The sequence below is a fragment of the Phascolarctos cinereus genome, unplaced genomic scaffold, assembly GCF_003287225.1.
Source record: "Phascolarctos cinereus isolate Bilbo 61053 unplaced genomic scaffold, phaCin_HiC Scaffold_21;HRSCAF=504, whole genome shotgun sequence".
Taxonomy (NCBI): domain Eukaryota; kingdom Metazoa; phylum Chordata; class Mammalia; order Diprotodontia; family Phascolarctidae; genus Phascolarctos; species Phascolarctos cinereus.
The window spans coordinates 4,304-27,982 of record NW_027555536.1 but is presented as its reverse complement, the minus strand read 5'-3'; the positions used below and the strand labels follow the sequence as shown (position 1 = coordinate 27,982).

The 23,679-nt window shown below is 45.3% G+C and overlaps 1 pseudogene and 1 gene segment (V, D, J or C); both read left to right on the top strand.

Annotated features, from left to right (window-relative positions):
- Positions 1 to 13,720: 13,720 nt before the first annotated feature.
- Positions 13,721 to 14,386, top strand: LOC110203860 (immunoglobulin kappa variable 3-15-like). The segment is given in 2 exon segments: positions 13,721 to 13,830; positions 14,055 to 14,386. Coding segments are annotated over 2 exon segments (399 nt in total).
- Positions 14,387 to 22,770: 8,384 nt separating this feature from the next.
- LOC110203862 (immunoglobulin kappa variable 3-15 pseudogene) lies at positions 22,771 to 23,395 on the top strand (annotated as a pseudogene). The gene is made up of 2 exons (XR_013484042.1): positions 22,771 to 22,881; positions 23,079 to 23,395. The product of XR_013484042.1 is annotated as an immunoglobulin kappa variable 3-15 pseudogene (transcript).
- Positions 23,396 to 23,679: the final 284 nt, after the last annotated feature.

Genomic DNA, 23,679 nt, shown 5'->3' with positions numbered 1-23,679 from the left:
CTCGATCCTGTGATAAACCTTTGAAGGCTTGAAGGTCACCCTGCAATCCATCCTGGTGCCCCATGTTCTTGTGCACAACTAATTCATCTCGCCACTAGAACCAGGATCCTATACTAACTTTGAAGGGATAAGACCAGCTTAACCTTCTATCTCGAATGCACATTGATGAGGCGGAGACAAGATGGAAGCAACTCCGTCTATTTTTAGCAAAGCACTTCCTTATATAGTAAAATAACAGGAACTGTTCCTCAAGTTACAATGACGCATAGCCCATGCTGTGCTCAAGGACAGTGCATGCACATCCTGTGCATTTATCTGACTCCAATCCCAGAATAGACTGCTAATGACCATACAATAACTAGGGGAATTAAAGACTGTTACAGATCCATACAATCCGAGAACCGAACCAGGTGACCTTTGCTCAAAAATCAGACACCTCTTGAACAGCCTGTGGCCCTCTACATCCTTATAGATCCCTAACACCATGTATGTTCTGCAGGCCAAGCATCCCTGCTTCCTGCCACTGATCTTTTTCACTCCAACCCTACACCATCTGGACCATTTCTCTGGCTGACTTCCATAATTTCTTGGTTCCTCCTACCATGGGGCACCTGGAACTGGAAAAGACAAAATAAAACTATTCTAGAGATGACCTGCCCAAGGGAAGAATGTAACACACTGGGTTCAACTAAAGCATGGCACCATAAGATGTTGCTGTCTTTCTTTAGGACAGGGTAAAATACACATTGGGATCTCTTCCCTCTAATTGTGTAGATGACTCAGCCATGTCCACTCAGCCCATTCAGGCAGTAAAGTGACTTTCCTAAAGTGCAGGTCTCATCTTATAACCATCCTCCTCATCCCCCAACTCAATAAACTCCAGGGGCCAGCCTTCTCTCATGCCTCTTAATCCCAGTGCCTTCCGTCTTTAAGTACTTCCAGTTTATCCAGTCTGTAGTGTGCTTTATATAGATTTATTTACATTTTGTCACCCCTGTTAGACTGTAAGTGCCTTGAGGGCAGAGCTTCTTTTGCCTCATTTTGAACATCCCGTGCTTAGCTCAGGGCCTAGCACACATTGAGCACTTTCTACATGATAACTGATTTATGGATTGATTGATCAGATGAAATTAATCTCACGTGCAAGGCCTTTCCTCACTTTTTCCTGGCATCACAATCACACCAGTGTAACATGGACACTTAGCCAAGAACTTCAGTGTTATAGAAACAAAAAGTGTCAATAAACATCTGTTTTTTAAAACATGGGTGTTCTCCCTTCCCTCCCCCTCCTTTCTTTTTCCATACCCATCCCTCACTCCCCACCAAGAGGACCCATTTCTTTGGTTCTTTACAATCTGGTTCTAACCCATTAATCAAGGATTGTTGCCCATTACTACCCCTTTATGCATTCTAAATTCTACTCAAGCTGGTCTAGGCGCAATGTCCTATACATGGCATTCCATCTCCAGGGTGGGGCAGTGGAAAAGGGGAGAGGGGATTTGAAGGTAAGGGAACTGGATTCGAATGAGTAACACGTCCACTTATTAGACTTTGGGCAAATTTCTTCATCTTGTCAATTTCCTCATCTCTAAAACACCGGCAGCTGAATTACAACTCCTCCTCCTCCTCTTCCTTCTTCTCTCCATCTTGGTTTTTCCTTAATCTGCTTCTCTCTCTCCTCTCTCTCTCTCTCTCTCTCTCTCTCTCGATCTCTCTCTCTCTCTCTCTCTCTCTCTCTCTCTCTCTCTCTCTCTCTCTCTCTCTCTCTCTCTCTCTCTCTCTCTCTCTCTCTCTCTCTCTCTCTCTCCCTCTCTCTGTGTTATGAGAGCTTTATCAATGAGGTGATATGACTCCTACTTCTTCTTCACAAACTTCTGCAAATGAACTTAGAATCCAAACCGTTTTTTCCATTCACTTCCACCTTTGTCTGCTTGGCAAGTAAATGAAATATTTCTCGACTTTTTAGGTGCTTTTTACTCTCTTTTGGTTTTCTTCATATGACAATAGAGTTTCATAGATCTAACTTTTATATGAAGCCATTGCAAATGATGCCTTTGTCATTTTCTGCCATCTGATTTTTAAGTGGCAATAACTCATTTAACTGTGTCAAGATGGAATTGTTTTAAATGCATGTCTCACCTTTCAACTTTGCTCAGACCAATCAGTAGTCTGACTATGCAGAGGACGGATATGGGAATAAGTCTGACATCAATAATTTTCTGTCTATGAAAGTATGAACAATACCTTAGTCTTGTGACTTTACTTGCTGCTTCCCAATATCCTGGTAGAGTAAGAGTTCTGCTCCTGGAGCAAAAGAGACAAACGTCCGTTGGAGGCTGAGGAGGAGAGGACTGTGGAAGGCCCGGGCCAGGATGTGTCTGGGAGCAAAGGCCTCTCATGTCCTGGGGGCTGAGGACAGGACTGTGCAGTGGGACAGAGACAGGAAACCAGGGTAGGGAGGAGCAGTAGGTGAAGGTCACTGCGTAGCTACTCAGCCCAGCCACTACCAGGCACCAAGGAGCCAGTGAGGGCAGGAGAGAGGAGCAAAGGGAGAGAGAAGCTCGAGTGCCCAGGGGAGGCCTGCCCAGGTCCCTGGGGAGAGGCTGCTGCAGGATGGGTAATATTATCTCTACATGAGAGAAGTTTCCCTTAACTTATATATGAAATTCTAGATTGTGAGTTCTCTGGCCTTAGTAGTGGCTTTTATTTATTTATTTTTGAGGGAAGCAGTTAGAGTTAACTGACTTGCCCATGGTCTCACAGCCAGACAGCTAGTAAATGGCTGAGGACAAAGTTGAACTCAGGTCCTCCTGAATCCCAGGCAGGGGCTCTGTCTACTGCATCACCTAGCAACTCCACCTAGATGCTTTTTACAGCATCCTATTGCTACTCCACTTGCATGGGAATTCATATCCCAACATTCCAGATCATCTCTGTAGTGTCATTGAGGAAGAAAAATGGCTTTTCCCTAGTGTAGAGGGGCCCATCCGAAGCATAGCTTCTTATAGTGCTTTTTTAATACATGAATACATTAATGAATTCAAAAATATTGATTAGGCAGTCATGATGGGCAAATCACTGTGTTAAGAGTTGGAGATGCAAGTGGAGCTGCCAGATGGCCCCTGCTCTCCAGGAGCTCACCCTGCAGTAGGGGGAGATGTTCCATATGGGAGACTTCAGCTGCAAGTTGGATGGAAAGGTCTCATGGTCCACAGGGTGCAGCAGCAAAGTGATGGCAATTCCTCTTAGTTGATGTAATTTCTTCCAAGGAAATCATATTCTGAACCATTTGCCATTTGAAAGGACTTTGGTAGCAGGAACTTTCCTCAGTAGCTGTGGTAATTCTTCAGAGGGGGGAAAAATCCAGCAACATTTATATAAACACTAGGAAATGACTCCCTTCTGTTATACTGACTCTAATGCTTACAAATTCTTCCCTAATGATCAGACACTGGTACCAATCACTCTGAACCAGTGAGTGGGGAGCAGAATAAGAATCATGGTTGATGGTGATGATGATGCTTCAGGCTAAAATGGAGGTTAACCCCATTGATGTCACAGGACACAAATGTGAATCACTTCTTCCTGGTCTCAGTCTGGTCTGAGCTTTCTTGGCGCCTTTCAGGATTTCAAGGCTGATGGGGACAGAGTGGGGTCTAACACCACTGAGATACCCCAATGCCAGGGTCCCAGAAGGGGAATGCTGCACTCACACAGCTCAGGGTTCTGGGCTGTCTAAGAGGTGAGATCACTGGGGCCTGTCTTATGGGCAGAAGACTCCCTCTCTGCGCTGTTTTGCATGGCTCACTCCCAGCCCCTGAAACTACTGAGGAAAGCAGCTATAAAAAGGGATCTGGGAAGGAAGATGATGTGCAGCTCAGAGCTCAGGCACATGGCCTTGGGGTCCCAGGCTCACCTCCTCTTTTTCCTGTTGCTCTGGATCCCAGGTGAGTGAGGAAGACCAGAGACAGCCCTGCCTTTTGTCCCTCTGGGCAGAAGTCAGAATGTGTGTGATTCTGAGGGTCAGAGAGGAAATGTGGCTCTTCACTGGTGATCATGGGGGCAGGGCCCAGCACAGGAAAGTTTAGCTCACAACATGGCCAAAGATTTCTCCTGCTGTATATATGACTTGCATTTTTCTCACTCTTTATCTTGTGTTTGTGATTGCAGATGCCCGAGGGGCCATTGAGCTGACCCAGTCTCCAGCCTCCCTGTCTGTGTCTCCAGGAGAGACAGTGACCATGTCCTGCACGGCCAGTCAGAGCGTTGGTACCAGCCTACACTGATACCAACAGAAACCAGGCCAGGCTCCTAGGCTCCTCATTAGAGTGCTTCCACCCTGCACGATGGGGTCCCCTCAAGGTTCAGTGGCAGTGGCTCTGGGACAGATTTCTCCCTCACAATCAGCAGTGTGGAGGCTGAGGATGCTGCAGTCTACTACTGTCAGCAGACAGAGTAATCCCTCACAGTGCTACAGCTCTGAACAAAAACCTGCCCAGGCAGCAGCTGAGGGAGGCATCACTGCCCAGGGGTTTCTCCTTTCACAGCAGCTGGGTCAGGAGCAGCTTGTCAGGGCTGCCTCAGGGGGAGGTTTCTAGGTCTTACAGGAAGATAACTGTGACTGTGGCATGTCCGGCAAGTCACTTAACCTCAATTTCTTCTACTTTTCTTCCCTGTAAAATGGTGATCATAACAGCACCAACTACTAGGTTTGGTGAGGACCTAATGAGATAAGAATGATAAGGTGTTTGGCACTGCTCCTGGCACTTAGTAAGCACTACAGCAATGTCACTTCTCTTTATTATTATTGCCACCTCCAGTAATGGATCGTCCATTACACTTTTACATGGTTCTCATTACAAAAGTCTCTTCTTTAGTTTAAGTCTGAAGTCTGCCTCTCTGCCCCTCCACCCTTCACTCCTATTTCTCTGCATTGGTATCAGGCAGAACAAGGCACACCCTCTTCCTCCTAAGAGCCCTATGAATGCTTGAAGGCAGTTATTACTTGCCCCCATGGGCCTCCCCCAAGCTAAGCTTCCCTGTAACCTTCAGCCGACCTTCCTTCTCTTAGCCTCTGGTCCTTTCCCCATCCTGGCTGCCTAGCTCTGCCTGGACACCAGCCTGTCTCAGTCCATTTTAAAATGGGGCAAACAGGAGAGAAAGCATTATTCCAGAGGTGCTCTAACCTGGACAAGACTGGAACATCTTGGGACCTACAAAGAACTAGGTTACCTCCTCTCCACAGAGAAGGGAGGCAGACAAAGTACAGAGGCATGCATTTCTGGCATGGCTACTCTGCAGATGGATGTTGTCTGACTATGTTTTTTGGTGGTTTCACTAAGGCAGAACACCATGAAAGCATGGGAGTCTCTCCAGCACCCCCTGGAGTCTTGTCCTTATATCTGTGTAAATGGCAGCTCTGCCATGCGTGCCCATGCAATGACACCGCTTTTGTAATGTCCTTCCTAAGTTCACTCACAGGCTCCCCCCAAACCAGTGGGGCCCTTCTTCACTTTGGGGGACATCACCAGGACACAGTGCAGCACATGGATCATCCAACAGCTGTCCCGTTCTCTTGCCATCTGCCGTATTTTTTCAGCTGACATTTTGTATGATCCTCTTCATCCTCCCCCTCCTTAATAATTCCTTGCTTCTGTTGGTTCTGCCCTGCCGTGTCCCTCTCCATTGGCTTCTCTAAGCACCACAAGGAAAACTATGAGGACTGCAGTGATGTAAATGAAAATAAAAACATCCCAACAAAACCTGGAATGACCAAGGTTGACCCGGGAAAGGAGTTGGAAAAATGGACCTTCCTCCCCTCCGTTTATGTTGTGTTGATTTACTGGTTGGTTTCACTGAAATGTGCCTCCCTACTTCTTATTTTTTAGTATTTGTTATACTCTTTCAAGTATAGGAGGCAGGCACAGATACATTTGTAAATTAATGTAAAAAGTATTAAACATTTAGGTCAAGATAATGTCATAATATGGAATTTATGGATGGATCTATCTCACTGAGGAAAAGAAATCCAAAAACACTGACCCTTTTTTTTTAATGTTTGTTTGAAAAGGGATCCTAAATAATAGAAGAACAGGCTGGGATGTTTTTGTAAATTAATATAAAGAGTTTGATATAAAAATAGTAATGAAAAAATAAAGAAATGTATAAAGTAAAGTAAGAAAAGTAGTCATATTACAGAATTTACAAGTAATTATATAATTCTTTTGGGGAAAAAATGACATGCCACAGTCTCACACACACACATAGACACTGCCTAAATGTAAAGGAAGAAAGAACCAAATGGGATAGTCAGGATAAATCTAGAGGGAGCTTGGAAGAGAAATGTGATTAGAAGATACAAGTGTTCATGAATCCAGCAGCCTGAGTGACTCTCTTTGCACGGGAGGCCTGATTGACAAAGGAAGATTTCAAAGGAATGGAAGCTCTCTGAAGCCTTATATACAGGGCCATGTTTTAAAAAAGAGTACTAAACTTACACAGAAACAACATTTCCCTTAACATCAACAAAACACGAAAAAAATACATCCTACAGGAAACTGTGAATCTCCATTTCATACACCTTGGCTTGAAAACAAGTATGTGATAAACCACACACTTCATTTTCTGTATGTCCTGCTCTTCTGTACTCCCTTCCAGATGCCTTCTCTCTCTGAGTGTATTTTTTTTACCTCATTTTTTTCAGCAATACTGCTAACCTCCCTTACCCCCTGACCTTTCCTCCCTTCCCCACCAATTAAAACAGAAAGAATGAAAGAGAAAAACCAAAACATTGTGAGAAATACACATCATGAAACAAAACAATCCACACAGTAGCTATGCTCTAGAATCTGTCTCTGTTCCTTGTGCCAATCACTTCTCTTCCAGGAGGCCGCTAACACACTCATCGTAGGTCCTTTGGAGCCATGATTGCCTTGGTCATTGTACTGGTCAGAATTTTCTCATCATCTTTGCTGGATGCTCTAACCATAGGAGCCCCTCAGGGCTCTGTCCTGGTCCTCTTCTCTTCTCCCTCTCTACTACTTCACTTGATGAGATGCTCAGCTCCCACGGATTTAATTCCTATTGCATTGCTGACAATTCACAAATCTCCCTTTCCTGCCCTCATCTCTCTGTAGCCTCCAATCTGGCATCTCCAATTGCCTTTCAGACGTCAAGAACTGGAAGTCCAGTACACATCTCAAACTCAAGACTCCCAAAACACAACTTGCTGAATTTCCCCCTCAACCTGCCCCTTCCCCTACTTTTCCCAATCCTGTAGAGGGCAACACCTCTCTTAGAAATCCCTCAGGCACTAATTTAGGAGTCATCCTGGGCTCCTCATTATTTCTCACTGCCTCCTCCTACCCACATCTAAGCTGTGGCTAAAACCCATCAATTTCCTTTGCAGAATCTCTTGAATATGCCCCCTCCTCTTCTCTGACACTGCCACCACCCTGCTGCAGCCTCATCACCTCAGGCCTGGATTGTGGCATTGGCTGCTGGGGGGGGTGGTGCCTGCCTCCATTCTCTCCCCACTCTAATCCATCCTCCATTCAGGTAACAAAGTGATTTTTCCTTAAACTCAGGGATTACTCTGTCATCTTTCCTACTCAATACATTCCAGGGACTCCCTATTGCCTCCAGAATCAAACACAAATGTTTCTGTTTGGCATCAAAGCCTTTCACTACCTAGACCCCTCCTACCTTTCCAGTCTTCTTTCACCCTGACTCCAACACAAACTCTTCAATCCAGTGACACTGGCCTCTGGCGTGACCCATGAACCAGACACCCCAGCTGGTGGCTCTGCACATTTTTGGGTGTCCCCATGCCTGGAATGCCCTCCCTCCTCATTTCCACTTACTGATTCCCTTTATGTCTTCACCAAGATCCCATCTTTCACAGGAAGCCTTTCCCAACACTTCTTAATTCTGGGGTCTTCCCTCTGCTCATTTTTTCCTATTTATCTGAATATACTTTGTTTGCATAACTTGGTTACCTGTTGTCTCCCCCATTACATTGTAATCTCCTTGAAGGCAGGCATAACTTTGGATTCTTCTTGTACCCCAATTGCTTACCATAGTGCTTCCTTCAGAGCGGGTACTTGATAGATACTGACTGAAAGACCAACAATATAGCACGAGTACACTGAGATGCACAGGACAAGGGAAAAGACCCAGGGGTGCCTAAAACGCCTATCATCCATAGGAAAGAAAAAATGTGACCAAACTCCAGAAAGAAAGTATGTCAAGTCCCAAGGAATGGCTCAATATCACACAAGACCTAGCAGCTTCTAGCAAAATCCAGAGAAATCTTGGAAATCAATATTCCACAAGGCAGTAATCTGAAAAACAAGAATACTTAGATGGCAAATCTGAGTTTGATCATGCAGAGAACAAAACTTACTTTTATTCCAATAGAGGGTTATCAAGTCCTTTGGATGAAGAGACAGAGCTGAGTCTTTCCCCCACAGCTGGGACAGAGACAGATTGTCTGGCTTGTCTTGGGGGACGTTTTCAAGGCCTCAGAGGAAGATGTTGAGACTCGCTACTTCCTATTTTCCTTTTATTTTCCATGAAATGATGGAATGGTTGCACCTGTTGTTTCACATTGGCCTAGGAAACTCCTGGCTGAAGAAGCACCCATCATGGCCTCTCTCCTCCTCCTCTCTGTCCCAACCTTTCCTATAACTCTCCATCTGTGCAGTCACCAGGATCCTGGCCTGAGTGTCATCCTCCACTCCTCACTCACACTCACACTTATTGCCAAATCTTATCATTCATACTTTAACAATAACTCTCACATATACTAACCCTTCTTCCTGAGGACCTCCCTTGTGGGCAAAATACTTACCTCCAGTAAGAGTTTATCACTGACACTTTGACACAACTTTCATTGCCTGGAGGGAGCTAGTTGGTGCAATGGCTCAAACATTGGGCCTGCACTCAGGAAGACTCAAGTTCAAATCCACCCTCAGAAGGTTACTAGCATTGTGACCCTGGGTAAGTCACCTAACGCTATTTGTCTCAGGCTCCTCCACTGTCAAGTGCAGATAAGAATAACTTAACTCCCAGAGCTGTTGTGAGCATCAAGCAGAAGAATGTTCCTATAACAGAACTTTCTTGGCACAAGCCAAGAGCACCTAACCTGGGGGCACCCTGTTCTCTGCAGCTCCCTATCATGGGAGTGGGAGCAGCTTCCTTAATTCCCTACCTGGCAGGAAAATGCTGCATCTTCAAAGGGGCCACAGTGGGCAGTTGCTCTCTTCCCTGCTGGAGCTCTTTCCACATGCAGATCAGAAGGTGAAGGGCCCATCTCACCCAGGACTGGGTCCCATGAGCTGAAGAGGTGAAAGGGAAGAAGGATTCCTTCCTTCCTCTACTCTCTTTCCCTTAGGCCTGGGGCATTGATCTTCTTCAGTCATTGGTCTTTCTCATTTTCAGGGTCAGGAAGTACTCTCTACTGGATCAGGAGTTCAACTCATGGTGTCTAAAGATCCAGGATCCCAGGCAGGGTGTGGCATCCTGCCAACCTGGCAAGGAAACCCTCAGATGCCATGGTTCCAGGGATGTGAGCCCACGTGGGATTTGGGATCAGGAAATTCAGACTGTACTCTGTAAGAACTGAGCTAAACTATGACGCTACTGCCCTCCTCAGGACAGAGATACTGAGTGTACTTGTGCATGTGTATGTGTGTATGTGTGTGTGTGTCTGTACAAGGAGGAGAGAGAGAGAAAGTCGAGCCTGATGTACTATTTATATGTTTGTGAATATATGTTTGAAGTAAACATTTCTTTGGAAAAGCTATTCTGACTATTAATGGCTAAATGAAATTGGAGAGTAGAAGACCCTTCTAGACTTGTAAGTAATGCCATCAGTGGTAGCTAGAGTCAAGGGCAGGGAGCATAGACATACTTAACCCCCCTTAAAGGTACCAGAGAACCCTGGGGAAGGGGGCAGAAGTAAAGTACTTGGCCTTCAGGCAGGGAGACCAGGGCAGTAACTGCTCTATTGTAAATCACTTAATACAGTGCCTGGAATATAGTAGGTGTTTAGGAAAGACTTGTTTTCTCCCATAGCTACCTTGTTCTTACTTCAAGTATTAAATCTGCCTCTTTTCAGCTTCTCCCCATGGCAGGAGTTTCTGCCACTGGTCCCACCCAGAACAAGCCACGAACCTCGATTGTGTGATAAACTATTGAAGGCTTAAAGGTCACCCTCCACTCCACCGGATGCCTCATGTATGTTCTGCAGGCCAAGCATCCCTGCTTCCCTCCAGTGATCTTCTTCACCCACAATGGGCTCCAATCCCTTCACCATCCTCATTATTCCTCTGGCTGCCTTCCAGCAAAGGGGCACCTGGGACTGGACAATACCCAAAGTATTCCAGAGATAACCTGCCTAGGGAAGAATACAGCACACTGGGACGGACTAAAGCACAGAGCCATAAGATGTGACTGTCTTTGTTTAGGACAGGGTAAAATACACACTGGGATCTGTTTCCTCTCATCATGTAGATGACTCAGCCATATCCAAGCAGGCCATTCAGGCATTAAAGTGATTTTCCTAAAGTGCAGATCTGATCTTATAACCATCCCCACTTCCCCCAACTCAGTAAACTCCAGTGGCCTACATTTCTCTAATTCCTCTTAATTCTAGTGCTTCCCTCTCTATTTCCAGTTCATCTGCTCTATAGCTTGCTGTATGTAGATTTATTTACATGTCATCTCCCTCACTAGATTGTAAGCTCCTTGAGGGCAGCACTTCTTTTGCCTCATTTTGAACCTCCAGTGCTTAGCACACTGCCCAGCATACATCACGCACATACTACATGTTAACTGATTCAAGAATTGATTAATTCTGTCTGCCCCTCTTATCCTGTCCTCATAGAAGTTCATCTCATGGGCTCAATCTCACGTGCCAGCTCCTTCCTCACTTTCTCTTGGCATCCCAATCACACCAGTGTAACAGCGACTTGCGAATTGCAGGGGGCCGAGTCCTGATGGAAAATCTCTAAGTCCTTAGAGACTAGGGGTCAGTACATATAGAGGCTTGCCTCGGGAGAAACACTCCCAGGACTCTTGCCCTAATTCCACTTGTTATATGTTGATTCTAAGTTGTCACCCATGCCCAGCCTTGAGGCCAGGTGGCTGACTGGGGTAGACAATACAAAGAACTGGGCAGGAAAACAATAGATATGAAATTTGGCATTAAAACTACTTTCTCATGAGAAAGTGAGGATCTTTAGCTGCTTAGATTGTTTATGCTGTAGATCATTTCTCACGAGACAAAGCTGTTTTCTATAGCATATAATCATGTAACACCTGAAATAAACTAGTCTTATGAGCGTTAGTCTCACACTCGCCTAGCCCGACTTTTCTTTCTCCAGTTCCCCTTCCCCTTTTTCTTTCACTGCTCTGTCTTACACTACTCTGGCTGCAGACGGGAAGCATTTAACTGTTACACAACAAAAGATGTCAATAAAGATCCATTTAAAAAAATAAATATTCTCCCTCCTCCCCTCCTCCTTCTCCTTTCTCCATACTCATCCCCTACTCCCCACCAAGAGGACTCATTTATTAGGTTTTTCACAGTCTGGTTCTAACTACAAATCAAGGATGATTGCACATTACTCTCCTTTCTGAACACTAAATCCCGGTCCAACTGGTCTGGGATTAATGTCCTACACATGGCATTCCATCTCCAGTGTGGGCAGTGGAAAAAGTAGGGGATTGGATTTGAACCATTAGCACAGCCACTTACTGCACCTTGGACAAATTTCTTCATCTTGTCCATTTTCTCATCTCTAAAACAAAGGGGCTGAAATCTAACTCCTCTTCCTCTTCCTCCTCCTCTTTATCTTCCTCCTTCTTTTTCTCCTCTTCCTCCTTCTCTCCATCTGCTTTTATGCTTAAATAGTCTCTGGACACTTTCAATGAGGGTGTTGAGCTGGTTGTTTCCTCAATCCCCTTCTCTGTCTCTTTCTGTTGCTCTGTCTCTGTCTCTCTTTGTCTCTGTCTCTCTCTGTCTCTCTTTTTCCCGAACTCCTCTTTCATGACAGCATCATCAATGAGGTGATACGGCTTATGATTCTTCTTTAGAAAATGCTGAAGATGACGTTATAATCCAAACTGGTATGCCCTTGAGGTCTGGCTTTTTCCGCTTGGCAAGCGTATTAAACATTTGCCCACTTTTCAGGCTCCTTTGGTCTCTTTCTATGACAATAGACTTTCATTGGATGAACTTTCATACGAAGTCATTATGATTGATGCCTTTGTCATTTTCTGCTGTCCTATTGTTCAATGTGCATACCTTGTGTAAGTATGTCTAGATGGAATTGTTTTAAAGGCATGTCTCACCTTTCTTCTTTGCTGAAACAAATCAGTAGTCTGACCACCCAGAGAAATTACACGGGAATGAGTCTTACATCAGTAACGAATCATTTCATGTCTATGAAAATATGATCAATATCTAATTTTTTGACTTTACTAGGTGCTTATCATGAGGATTCTGTGTCGTTTACAATCCTTGACTCTTTCATATGTATTCCTGATCCACACATTCTAACCTATTTTCCACCATTCCCAATTTTAATTGGACTCCATGAATAACTTATAGGTTGATTTAGTTTACAATTAGTTCTGAAGGATCCTAGAACTTCTCTACAATTTCTTCTAGATTTAACTCAGGTCCTCCTGACTCAGGGCCAGACCTCTATCCACTGTAAGCCCCAGCAGGCCCAACCTGGGTGCTTTTTAAAGGATCCTGTGGATACTCCATTGCATGGGAATTTATGCCACAAAGTTCCCAGATCATCTGTGTAGGAAGGAAGACAAATGAGATTTTCCTGGTGCACAGGGGCCAATCTGAAGTATGACTTCATAGAGTTCCCTCTTCATAAATGAATAAATTCGTGAATTACAAAATACTTATTAGACTGTGATGATGGACAAAACACTGTGCAAAGAGCTGGAGGTCCAAGCAGAGCTGTAAGATGTGCCCTGCTCTCCAGGAGCTCACCCTGCAGTAGGGGGAGACATTCCCTTTATGGAAACTTCAGCTGCAAGTTGGATGGAAAGGCCTCATGGTACTAAAGGTATGGCAGCAAAGGAATGGTAATTCCTCTTCATTAGATATAATGTCTTCCCATCAAATCACATCAATTTCTGAGGCTGAACCATTTGCCATTTCGAAGGACTTTGGTGGCTGGAACTTTCTTCAGGAGCTGTGGTCATTCAGCAGATGGGGGAAAATCTCTGACAACCTTTACATAAAGGCTAGGAAATGACTCCCTTCTGTTGTGCTGACCCTATTGCCTACAAATTCCTTCCTCATGATCAGACAGTCATAGAAATAAGTCTGAACCAGTGGGGAGCAGAATAAGAATCATGGCTGATGGACGGGTGCTTCAGGCTTGAATGGAGTGTAATCCCATTAAAGACATAAGACACAAATGTGAATCACTTCCAGACTGGTCCAAGTCTGGTCCTGGGCTTTCTTGGCACCTGTGAGATTTTGAGGGCTGATGGGCAAACAGTTGAATCTAACTCCACCAGGATACCCCCATCCCAGGCCCCAGAAGGGCAAATTGTACTCACACAGCACAGGGTTCATGGCTCTCCAAGAGGTGAGATCACTGGGGACTGTCCCATGGGCAGAAGCCTCCCTCCCTGAGCTGTTTTGCATGGCTCACTCCCAGCCCCTGAAGCTACTCAGGAGAGCAGCTATAAAAAGGTAACTGGGGAGGAAGATGCTGGGCAGCTCAGAGCTCAGGCACATGGACATGGGGTCCCAGGCTCACCTCCTCTTTTTCCTGTTGCTCTGGATGCCAGGTGAGTGAGGAAGAGCAGAGACAGCCCTGCCTTTTGTCCCTCTGGGTAGAAGTCAGAATGTCTGTGATCTTGAGGGTCAGAGAGAAAATGTGGCACTTCATTGGTGATCATGGGGGCAAGGCCCAGAACAGGAAGGTTTAACTCACAACACGGCCAGAGATTTCTCCTGCTGTAAATATACACTTGCTTTTTTCTCACTCTTTACCTTGTCTTTGTGATTGCAGATGCCCAAGGGGCCATTGAGGTGACCCAGTCTCCAGCTTCCCTGTCTGTGTCTCCAGGAGAGACAGTGACCATGTCCTGCACGGCCAGTCAGGACATTAGCAATCAGCTATACTGGTACCAACAGAAACCAGGCCAGGCTCCTAGGCTCCTCATTAAACATGCTTCCACCCTGCACGATGGGGTCCCCTCAAGGTTCAGTGGCAGTGGCTCTGGGACAGATTTCTCCCTCACAATCAGCAGTGTGGAGGCTGAAGATGGTGCAGTCTATTACTGTCTGCTGGACTATAACTGGTCTCCCACAGTGCTACAGCTCTGAACAAAAACCTGCCCAGGCAGCAGCTGAGGGAGGCATTACTGCCCAGGGGTTTCTCCTTCCCCCCAGCTGGGTCAGGAGCAGCTTGTCAGGGCTGCCTCAGGGGGAGGTTTCTAGGTCTCACAGGAAGATAACTGTGACTGTGGCATATATGGCAAGTCACTTAACTTCTTTTTCTCCTACTTTTCTTACCTGTAAAATGGTGATCATAGTAGCAGCAACTGCTAGGTGTGTTGTGAGGATCTAATGAGATGATAATGATAAAGTGTTTGGCTCTGTGCCTGGTACTTAGGAAGCACTACAGCAATGTTACCTCTATTATTATTACCACCTCCAGTAATGGATCATCCATTACACTTGTACATGGTTCTCATTATGGAAGTCTCTTCTTTAGTTTAAGTCTGAAGTCTGCCTCTCTGCCCCTCCACCCTTCCCTCCTATTTCCCTGGTTTGTTATCAGGCAGAACAAGTTGCACCCTCTTCATTGTCACAGCCCCTTGGATGTCTGAAGGCAGTTATTATATGTCCCCATGGTACTCCCCCAACCTGACCTTCCCCGTCCCTTCAGTAAACCTTCCTTCTCTTGACCTCTGGTCCTTTCCCTATCCTGGCTGCCTTGCTCTGGCTGGACACCAGCCTAAGTCCGTTATAAAATGGGGCAACCAGGAAAGAAATGTTCTAACCAGGGCAAGACTAGAACACCCTAGGACCTATGAAGAAGTGGGTTACCTCCTCCTGAAAGAGAAGAAGTGGACACAAAGTACATAGAAATACATTTCAGGCATGGCTGCTCTGGGGATTCGTTTTGTTTGACTATGTTTATTTGTGGATTCACTAAGGCAGAATGTCATGAAAGCACTGGCATCTGTCCAGCACTCACTGGAGTCTGGTCCTTCCAGCTCTGCAGGTGACAAGGCAGCCATGCATGCCCATGCTCTGATACTGCTTTTATCACGTTCTTCCTAAGTTCACTGCAAAGGCTCCCCCCAAACCAATGGGGCCTTTCTTCAGTTTGGGGGAAATCACCAGGACACAGTGAAGCACATGGATCTTTCAACAGCTGTCCCGTTCTCTTGCCACCTGCCATATTGTTTCAGCTGACATTTTGTATGCTCCACTTCATCCTCCCCCTCCTTAATAATTCCTTGTTTCTGTTTATTCTGCCCTGCCATGTGCCTCTCCATTGGCTTCTCTAAGCACCATGAGGAAAAGCAGACCTATAAGGACTGCAGTGATGTAAATGAAAACACAAACATCTCAACAAAACTGAATGCTTCATCCCTGGAATGACCAAGGTTAACCTGGGAAAGGGTTGAAAAAATGGACCTTCCTCCCCTCATTTTATATCGTGTTGTTATAATACTTGGTTTTACTGAAATGTGCCTCCCTACTCCTTATTTTTTAGTATTTGCTATACTCTTTTAAGTATATGTTTTCTTTTCAAAAGGGGCCCTAGAGAATACAAGAGCAGGCTAGGATGTGTTTGTAAATTAATATAAAGAGTTTAAGGTAAAAATATTAATATAAAAATAAAGAAAGTTATAAAGTACAGGAAGAAAAGTAGTCGTATTATAGAATTTACAAGTAATTGTATAATTGTTTTTGGAAAAAAATGACATCCCACAGTCTCCCACCCACACACACATAGACACTGCCTAAATGTTAAGGAAGAGAGAACCAAATGGGATACTCAGGAGTTTGGAAGAGAAATGTGATTAGAAGACACAAGTGTTCATGATCCCAATAGCAAGTGAGTGACCCTTTTTGCATGAGAGGCCCGATTGACAAAGGAAGATTTCAAAGCAATGGAAGGTCTCTGAATCCATATAGACAAGGGCCATGCTTTAAAAAAGAGTTCTAAACTGAAACATAGAAAGAACATTTCCCTTAACACCAACAAAACACACACAAAAATGTATCCTGCAGGATACTGTGAATTTCCATGTCCTACACTTTGGCTTAAAAAACACTATGTGATAAACCATACACTTCATTTTCTATACATCCTACTTTTCTGTACTCCCTTCTAAATGTCTTCTGTTCTCTTCAGTGCATTTTTTAAAAGTTTTTACCGAATTTTTTTCAGCTCTATTGCTAACCTCACTTACCCCTGACTTTTCCTCCCTTCCCCACCAATTAAAACAGAAAGAACGAAACAGAAAAACCAACAACCTTGTGAGAAATAAACAGTCAAACACAAGGAATCCACACAGTAGCTATGTTCTAGAATGTGTGTCTCTGTTCCTTGTGGCCAATCACTTCTCTGCCAGGAGGTGGGTAACACACTTCATTTTTGGGGTGTCCCCCATGCCTGGAATACCCTCCCTCCTCATTTCCACCTACTGATTTCCTTTATGTCTTAACTTAGACCCCATCTTTCACAGGAAGCCTTTCCCAACACCTCTTCATTGTGGTGCCTTCCCTCTGTTAATTCTTTCCTATTTATCTGAATATAGTTTTTTTGATTATCTTCTTTGCCTGTTGTCTCCCATTAGATTGTAAGGTCCTTTAAGGCAGGCGTTGTCTTTTGTCTCTTTTTGCACTCCCATTGCTTAGCATAGTGCCTAGGTACTTGTTAGATACTGACGAAAAGACCAACAATATAGCATGATTATACTCAGATCTACAGGATAAGCAAAAAGCCCCAGGAATATTGTGCCTAAAACTCATATCATCTATATGAAAGAAAAAAATGTGACAAAACTCCAGAAAGAAAGTATTTCAAGTTCCAAGGAATGGCTCAATATCACACAAGACCTAGCAGCTTCTAGCAAAAACCTGAGAAATCTTGGAAAACAATATTCCAAAAGGCAGTAATCTGAAAAACCAGAATACTTAGATGGTAAATCTGAGTTTGATCACACAGAGAAAAAAACTCATTTTTATTCAAATAGAGGGTTATCAAGTACTTTGGCTGAAGAGACAGAGCTGAGTCTTTCCCTCACAGCTGGGATAGAGACAGATTGTCTGGGCTCCCCCAGGGTGAGGTTTATCAGGTCTCAGAGGAAGATGCTGACACTGACTAATTCCTATTTTCATTTTTCCCCTGAAGTGATGGAATGGCTGCACCTGTCATTTCACTGGGCTAGCAAACTCCTGGGTGAAGAAGCACCCGACATCGCTACTCTCATCCTCCTCTCTGTTCCAAGCTTTCCTATAACTCGGCAACTGTACAATCACCCAGGATTCTGACTTGATTGTCATCCTCAACTCCTCTCTCACACTCACCTGAGATGACCAACTTGTGGCCAAGTCTTATCATTTATGCTTTTACAATGGCTCTGATATAGGCTAACCTTTCTTCTTAAGGAACTCCCCTGTGGGTGAATACTTACCTCCAGGAAGAGTTTATCACTGACACTTTTATGCAACTCTCATTGCCTGGAGGCAGCTAGTTAGGACACTGGCTCAAACCTTGAGCCTGTACTCAGGAAAACCCAGGTTCAAATCTATCCTTAGATAGCTATTAGAATTTTCACACTGAGCAAGTCACTTAACCTTCGAATGTTCAACTTCAAGGCTGGTCCCAGTCTGGTACTGAGCTTTCTTGGCATCTTTGAATTTTTCAGGGCTGATTAGCAGTGGGTAGGATCTAACACCAATGGGACATCTCCATGCCAGGGTCCCAGAAGGGCAAAGCTGCACTCACACAGCTCAGGGTTCTGGACTGTCCAAGAGGTGAGATCTCTAGGGCCTGTCCTGTGGGCAGAAGCCTCCCTCCCTGAGCTGTTTTGCATGGCTCACTCCCAACCCCTGAAGCTACTCAGGAGAGCAGCTATGAAAAGGCAGCTGGGGAGGAAGATGCTGGGCAGCTCAGAGTTCAGGCACATAGCCTTGGGGTCCCAGGCTCACCTCCTTTTTTTCCTGTTGCTCTGGAGGCCAGGTGAGTGAGGAAGAGCACAGACAGCCCTGCCTTTTGTCCTTCTGGGCAGAAGTCAAAATGTGTGTGATTCTGAGGGTCAGAGAGAAAATGTGGCTCTTCACTGGTGATCATGGGGGTAGGGCCCAGCACAGGAAGGTTTAACTCACAACACGGCCAGAGATTTCTCCTGCTGTAAATATACACTTGCTTTTTTTCTCACTCTTTACCTTGTCTTTGTGATTGCAGATGCCCAAGGGGCCATTGGGCTGACCCAGTCTCCAGCCTCCCTGTCTGTGTCTACAGCAGAGAGAGTGACCATGTCCTGTAGGGCCAGTCAGGTCATTGGCATCTACCTACACTGGTACCAACAGAAACCAGGCCAGGTTCCTAGGGTCATCATTAAACGTGCTTCCACCCTGCAAGATAGGGCTCATCGAGGTTCAGTGCCTCTGAGACAGATTTCTCCCTCACAATCAGCAGTGTGGAGGCTGAGGATGCTGCAGTCTACTACTGTCAACTGGGCTATAGTTCTTCTCCCACAGTGCTACAGCTCTGAACAAAAACCTGCCCAGGCAGCAGCTGAGGGAGGCATCACTGCCCCGGGACTTCTCCTTCTCCAACAGCTGGGTCAGGGGCAGCTTGCTGGGCTCCCTCAGGGGAGGTTTCTAGCCTCAGAAGATACATAAGCTGTGATGAAATCTGACCTTGATTTCCCAGAAAAGAAGTGCCATAATCTCAATGATTCAATGACACCCCAAAGCTGGGTTTCTCTAACCATACATGACCAAGTTTCCCTTTTCCAAATCCTCAGTAAGTATTCTTAAAGACATTGCTTGTAGACCTCCAGGGCAGCAGCACTAGCTACCTAGGTGATGCAGTCAGGAGGTGATAGATATGTAAGACACCTGGCCTTCAATCACTGGGTAAAAGGGCAGTAACTGCTCTATTTGTAAATCACTTAGCACAGTGCCTGGCACATAGTAGGGGCTTAGGAAAGGCTTGTTTTCTTCCATAGATACCTTGTCCTTACTTCAAGTATTAAATCTTTCTCTCTTCAGCTTCTCCCCATTGCAGGAGTTTCTGCCTCTGGCGCCAAGCAGAACAAGCCATGCACCTCGATCCTGTGATAAACCTTTGAGGGCTTGAAGGTCACCCTCCAATCTATCCTGGTGCCCCATGCATGTTCTGCAGGCCAAGCATCCCTGCTTCCTGCCACTGATATTTTTCACTCCAACCCTCCACCATCTGGCCCATTTCTATGGCTGTCTTCCATAATTTCTTGGTCCCTGCTACCATGGGGCACCTGGAACTGGGAAAAAACAGAACAAAACTATTCTAGAGATGACCTCCCCAAGGGAAGAATGTAACACACCGAGTTCAACTAAAGCATGGCACCATAAAATGTTGCTGTCTTTGTTGAGGACAGGGTAAAATACACATTGGGATCTCTTCCCCCTAACTGTATAGATGACTCAGCCATGTCCACTCAGGCCATTCAGGCAGTGAAGTGATTTTCCTAAAGTGCAGGTCTCATCTAATAACCATCCTTCTCTTCCCCCAACTCAGTAAACTCCAGTGCCCTAGGCTTCTCTAATGCCTCTTAATTCCAGTGCCTTCCCTCTTTAATTATTTCCAGTGTATCCGGTCTGTAGTTTGATTGATATAGATTTATTTACATGTTGTCTCCCCCACTAGATTGAAAGCTCCTTGAGGGCAGAGCTTCTTTTGCCTCATTTTGAACATCCTGTGTTTAGCTCAGGGCCTAGCACACATTACGCACTTAATACATGATAACTGATTTATGGATTGATTGGTCAGATGGTACCCCTCTTGGCCTGTTCTCATTAGAAGTTCACCTCATGAAATTAATCTCATGTGCTAGGCCCTTCCTCACTTTTTCTTGGCATCACAATCACACCACTGTCACATGTAGTCTAGCCAAGAACTTAAGTGTTATAGAAACAAAAAGTGTCAATAAAGACCATTTTCTTAAATATATGTATTCTCCCTTCCCTCCCCCTCCTTCCTTTTTCCATACCCATCCCTCACTCCCCACCAAGAGGATTCAATTCTTTGGTTTTTTGCAACCTGGTTCTAACCTATTAATCAAGGATTACTGCCCATTACTACCCTTTATCAATTCTAAATTCTACTCAAGCTGGTCTAGGTGCAATGTCCTGTAAATGGCGTTCCATCCCTAGGGTGGGATAGTGCATAAGGGGGGAGGGGATTTGAAGGGAAAGGAACTAGATTTGAATGAGTAACACAGCCACTTATTAGACTTTGGGCAAATTTCTTCATCTTGTCAATTTCCTCATCTCTAAAACAAGGGCGGCTGAATTACAACTCCTCTTCCTCCTCTTCCTTCTTCTCTCCATCTGCCTGGATCCCTAAATAGCCTCTGGACACAGTCAAATATTATCTTGATTTGGTTTTTTCCTTAATCTGCTTCTTTCTCTCTTTCTCTGTCTTTCTCTGTGTGTGTGTGTGTGTGTGGTGTGTGTGTGTGTGTGTATGTGTGTATGTGTGTGTTATGAGAGCTTTATCAACGAGGTGATACGGCTCATAGTTCCTCTTCACAAAATTCTGCAAAGGAACTTATAATCCAAACCGTTTTTTCCATTCACTTCCACCTTTCTCTCCTTGGCAAATAAATGAAATATTTGCCAACTTTTTAGGAGCTTTTTAGTTTCTTTTGGTTTTCTTTATATGACAATAGAGTTTCATAGGTCGAACTTTTATATGAAGTCATTGTAAATGATGCCTTTGTCATTTACTGCCATCTGATTTTTCAGTGGCAATACCTCATTTCAATGTGTCAAGATGGAATTGTTTTAAATGCAGTGTCTCACCTTTCATCTTTGCTCAGACAAATCAGTAGTCTGACCATGCAAAGGACTGATATGGGAAAGAGTGTTTCATCAGTAATGAATAATTTTCTGTCTGTGAAAGTATGAACAATATCTTATTTTTGTGACTTTACTTGGTGCTTCCCACTATCCCGGTAGAGTAAGAGATCTGCTCCTGGAGCAAAAGAGACAAACATCCACTGGAGGCTGAGGAGGAGATGACTGTTGAAGTCCCGGGCCAGGTTCTGTCTGGGAGCAAAGGCCTCTCATGTCTTGTGGACATGTGCAGTGGGACAGAGACAGGAAAGCAGGGTAGGGAGAAGCAGTAGGTGACGGTCACTGAGCAGCTACTGAGCCCAATTGTTACCAGGCACCAGGGAGCCAGTGAGGGCAGGAGAGAGGAGCAAAGGTAGAGAGAAGCTCTAGTGCCCAGGGGAGGCCTGGCCAGGTCCCTGGGGAAAGGCTGCTGCAGGATGGGTAACGTTACCTCTACATGAGAGAAGTTTTCCTAAATTTATGTATGAAATTCTAGATTGTGAGTTCTGTGGCAGAGTAGAGGCTTGTATTTATTTATTTTTAGGGGAAGCGGTTAGAGTTAAGTGACTTGCCCGGGGTCTCACAGCCAGACAGCTAGTAAATGGCTGAGGACAAAGTTGAACACAGGTCCTCCTGAATCCAAGGCAGGTGCTCTGTCCACTGCATCACCTAGCAACTCCACCTAGGTGCTTTTCACAGGATCTTATTGCTACTCCACTTGCATGGGAATTCATATCCCAACATTCCAGACCACCTGTGTAGTGTCATTGAGGACGAAAAATGACTTTTCCCTAGTGTAGAGGGGACCATCCAAAGCATAGCTTCTTATAGTGCTTTTTTAATGAATTAATGAATTCAAAAATATTGATTAGGCAGTCATGATGGGCAAATCACTATGTTAGGAGTTGGAGATGCAAGTGAAGCTGCCAGACGGCCCCTGCTCTCCAGGAGCTCACACGGCACTAAAGGGAGATGTTTCATATGGGAGACTTCAGCTGCAAGTTGGATGGAAAGGTCTCATGGTCCACAGGGTGCAGCAGCAAAGTGATGGCAATTCCTCTTAGTTGATGTAATTTCTTCTAATGAAATCATATTCTGAACCATTTGCCATTTGAAAGGACTTTGGTAGCAGGAACTTTCTGCAGTAGCTCTGGTAATTCTTGCAGAGGGGGGAAAAATCCAGCAACATTTACACAAACACTAGGAAATGACTCGCTTCAGTTATACTGACTCTAATGCCTACAAATTCTTCCCTAAGGATCAGACAGACACTCCTACCAATCACCAGGAACCAGTAAGTGGGGAGCAGAATAAGAATCATGGTTGATGGTGATGATGATGCTTCAGGCTAAAATGGAGGCTAACCCCACTGAAGTCACAGGACACATATGTGAATCACTTCTTGCTGGTCCCAGTGTGGTCTGAGCTTTCTTGGCATCTTTGAGGTTTTCAAGGCTGATGGGGACAGGGTTGGATCTAAAACCACTGCGATACGCCATTCCCAGGATCCCAGAAGGGCAATGCTGCACTCACACAGCTGAGGTTGCCTGGCTGTCCAGGAGGTGAGATCTCTGGGGCCTCTGCTGTGGGCAGAAGTCTCCCCCCTGAGCTGTTTTGCATGGCTCACTCCCAGCCCCTGAAGCTACTCAGGAGAGCAGCTATAAAAACGCAGCTGGGGAGGAAGATGCTGGGCAGCTCAGAGCTCAGGCACATGGACATGGGGTCCCAGGCTCACCTCCTCTTTTTCCTGTTGCTCTGCATCCCAGGTGAGTGAGGAAGAGCAGAGGCAGCCCTGCCCTTTGTCCCTCTGAGGGTAAGAGAGAAATTGTGGCTCTTCACTGGTGAACGTGGGGGCAGAACCCAGCACAGGAAGGTTTAACTCACAACACTGCCAGAGATTTCTCCTGCTGTAACTATACACTTGCTTTTTTCCTCACTCTTTACCTTGTGTTTGTGATTGCAGATGCCCGAGGGGCCATTGAGCTGACCCAGTCTCCAGCCTCCCTGTCTGTGTCTCCAGGAGAGAAAGCTACCATGTCCTGCACAGCCAGTCAGGGCATTAGCAATGACCTACACTGGTACCAACAGAAACCAGGCCAGGTTCCTAGGCTCCTCATTAGAGATGCTTCCACCCTGCACGATGGGGTCCCATCGAGGTTCAGTGGCAGTGGCTCTGGGACAGATTACTCCCTCACAATCAGCAGTGTGGAGGCTGAGGATGCTGCAGTCTACTACTGTCAGTATGGCTATTATAATCTCCCCACAGTGCTACAGCTCTGAACAAAAACCTGCCCAGGCAGCAGCTGAGTGTGGCATCACTGCCCCGGGACTTCTTCCCCAACAGCTGAGTCAGGGACAGCTTGTCTGGGCTCCCTCAGGGGGAGATTTCTAGGCCTCAAAAGACCCATGAGCTGTGATGAACTCTGACCTTGATTTCCCAGAAAAGAAGTGCCATAATCTCAATGATTCAATGACACCCCAAAGCTGGGTTTCTCTAACCATACATGACCAAGATTCCCTTTTCCAAATCCTCAGTAAGTATTCTTAAAGACATTGCTTGTAGA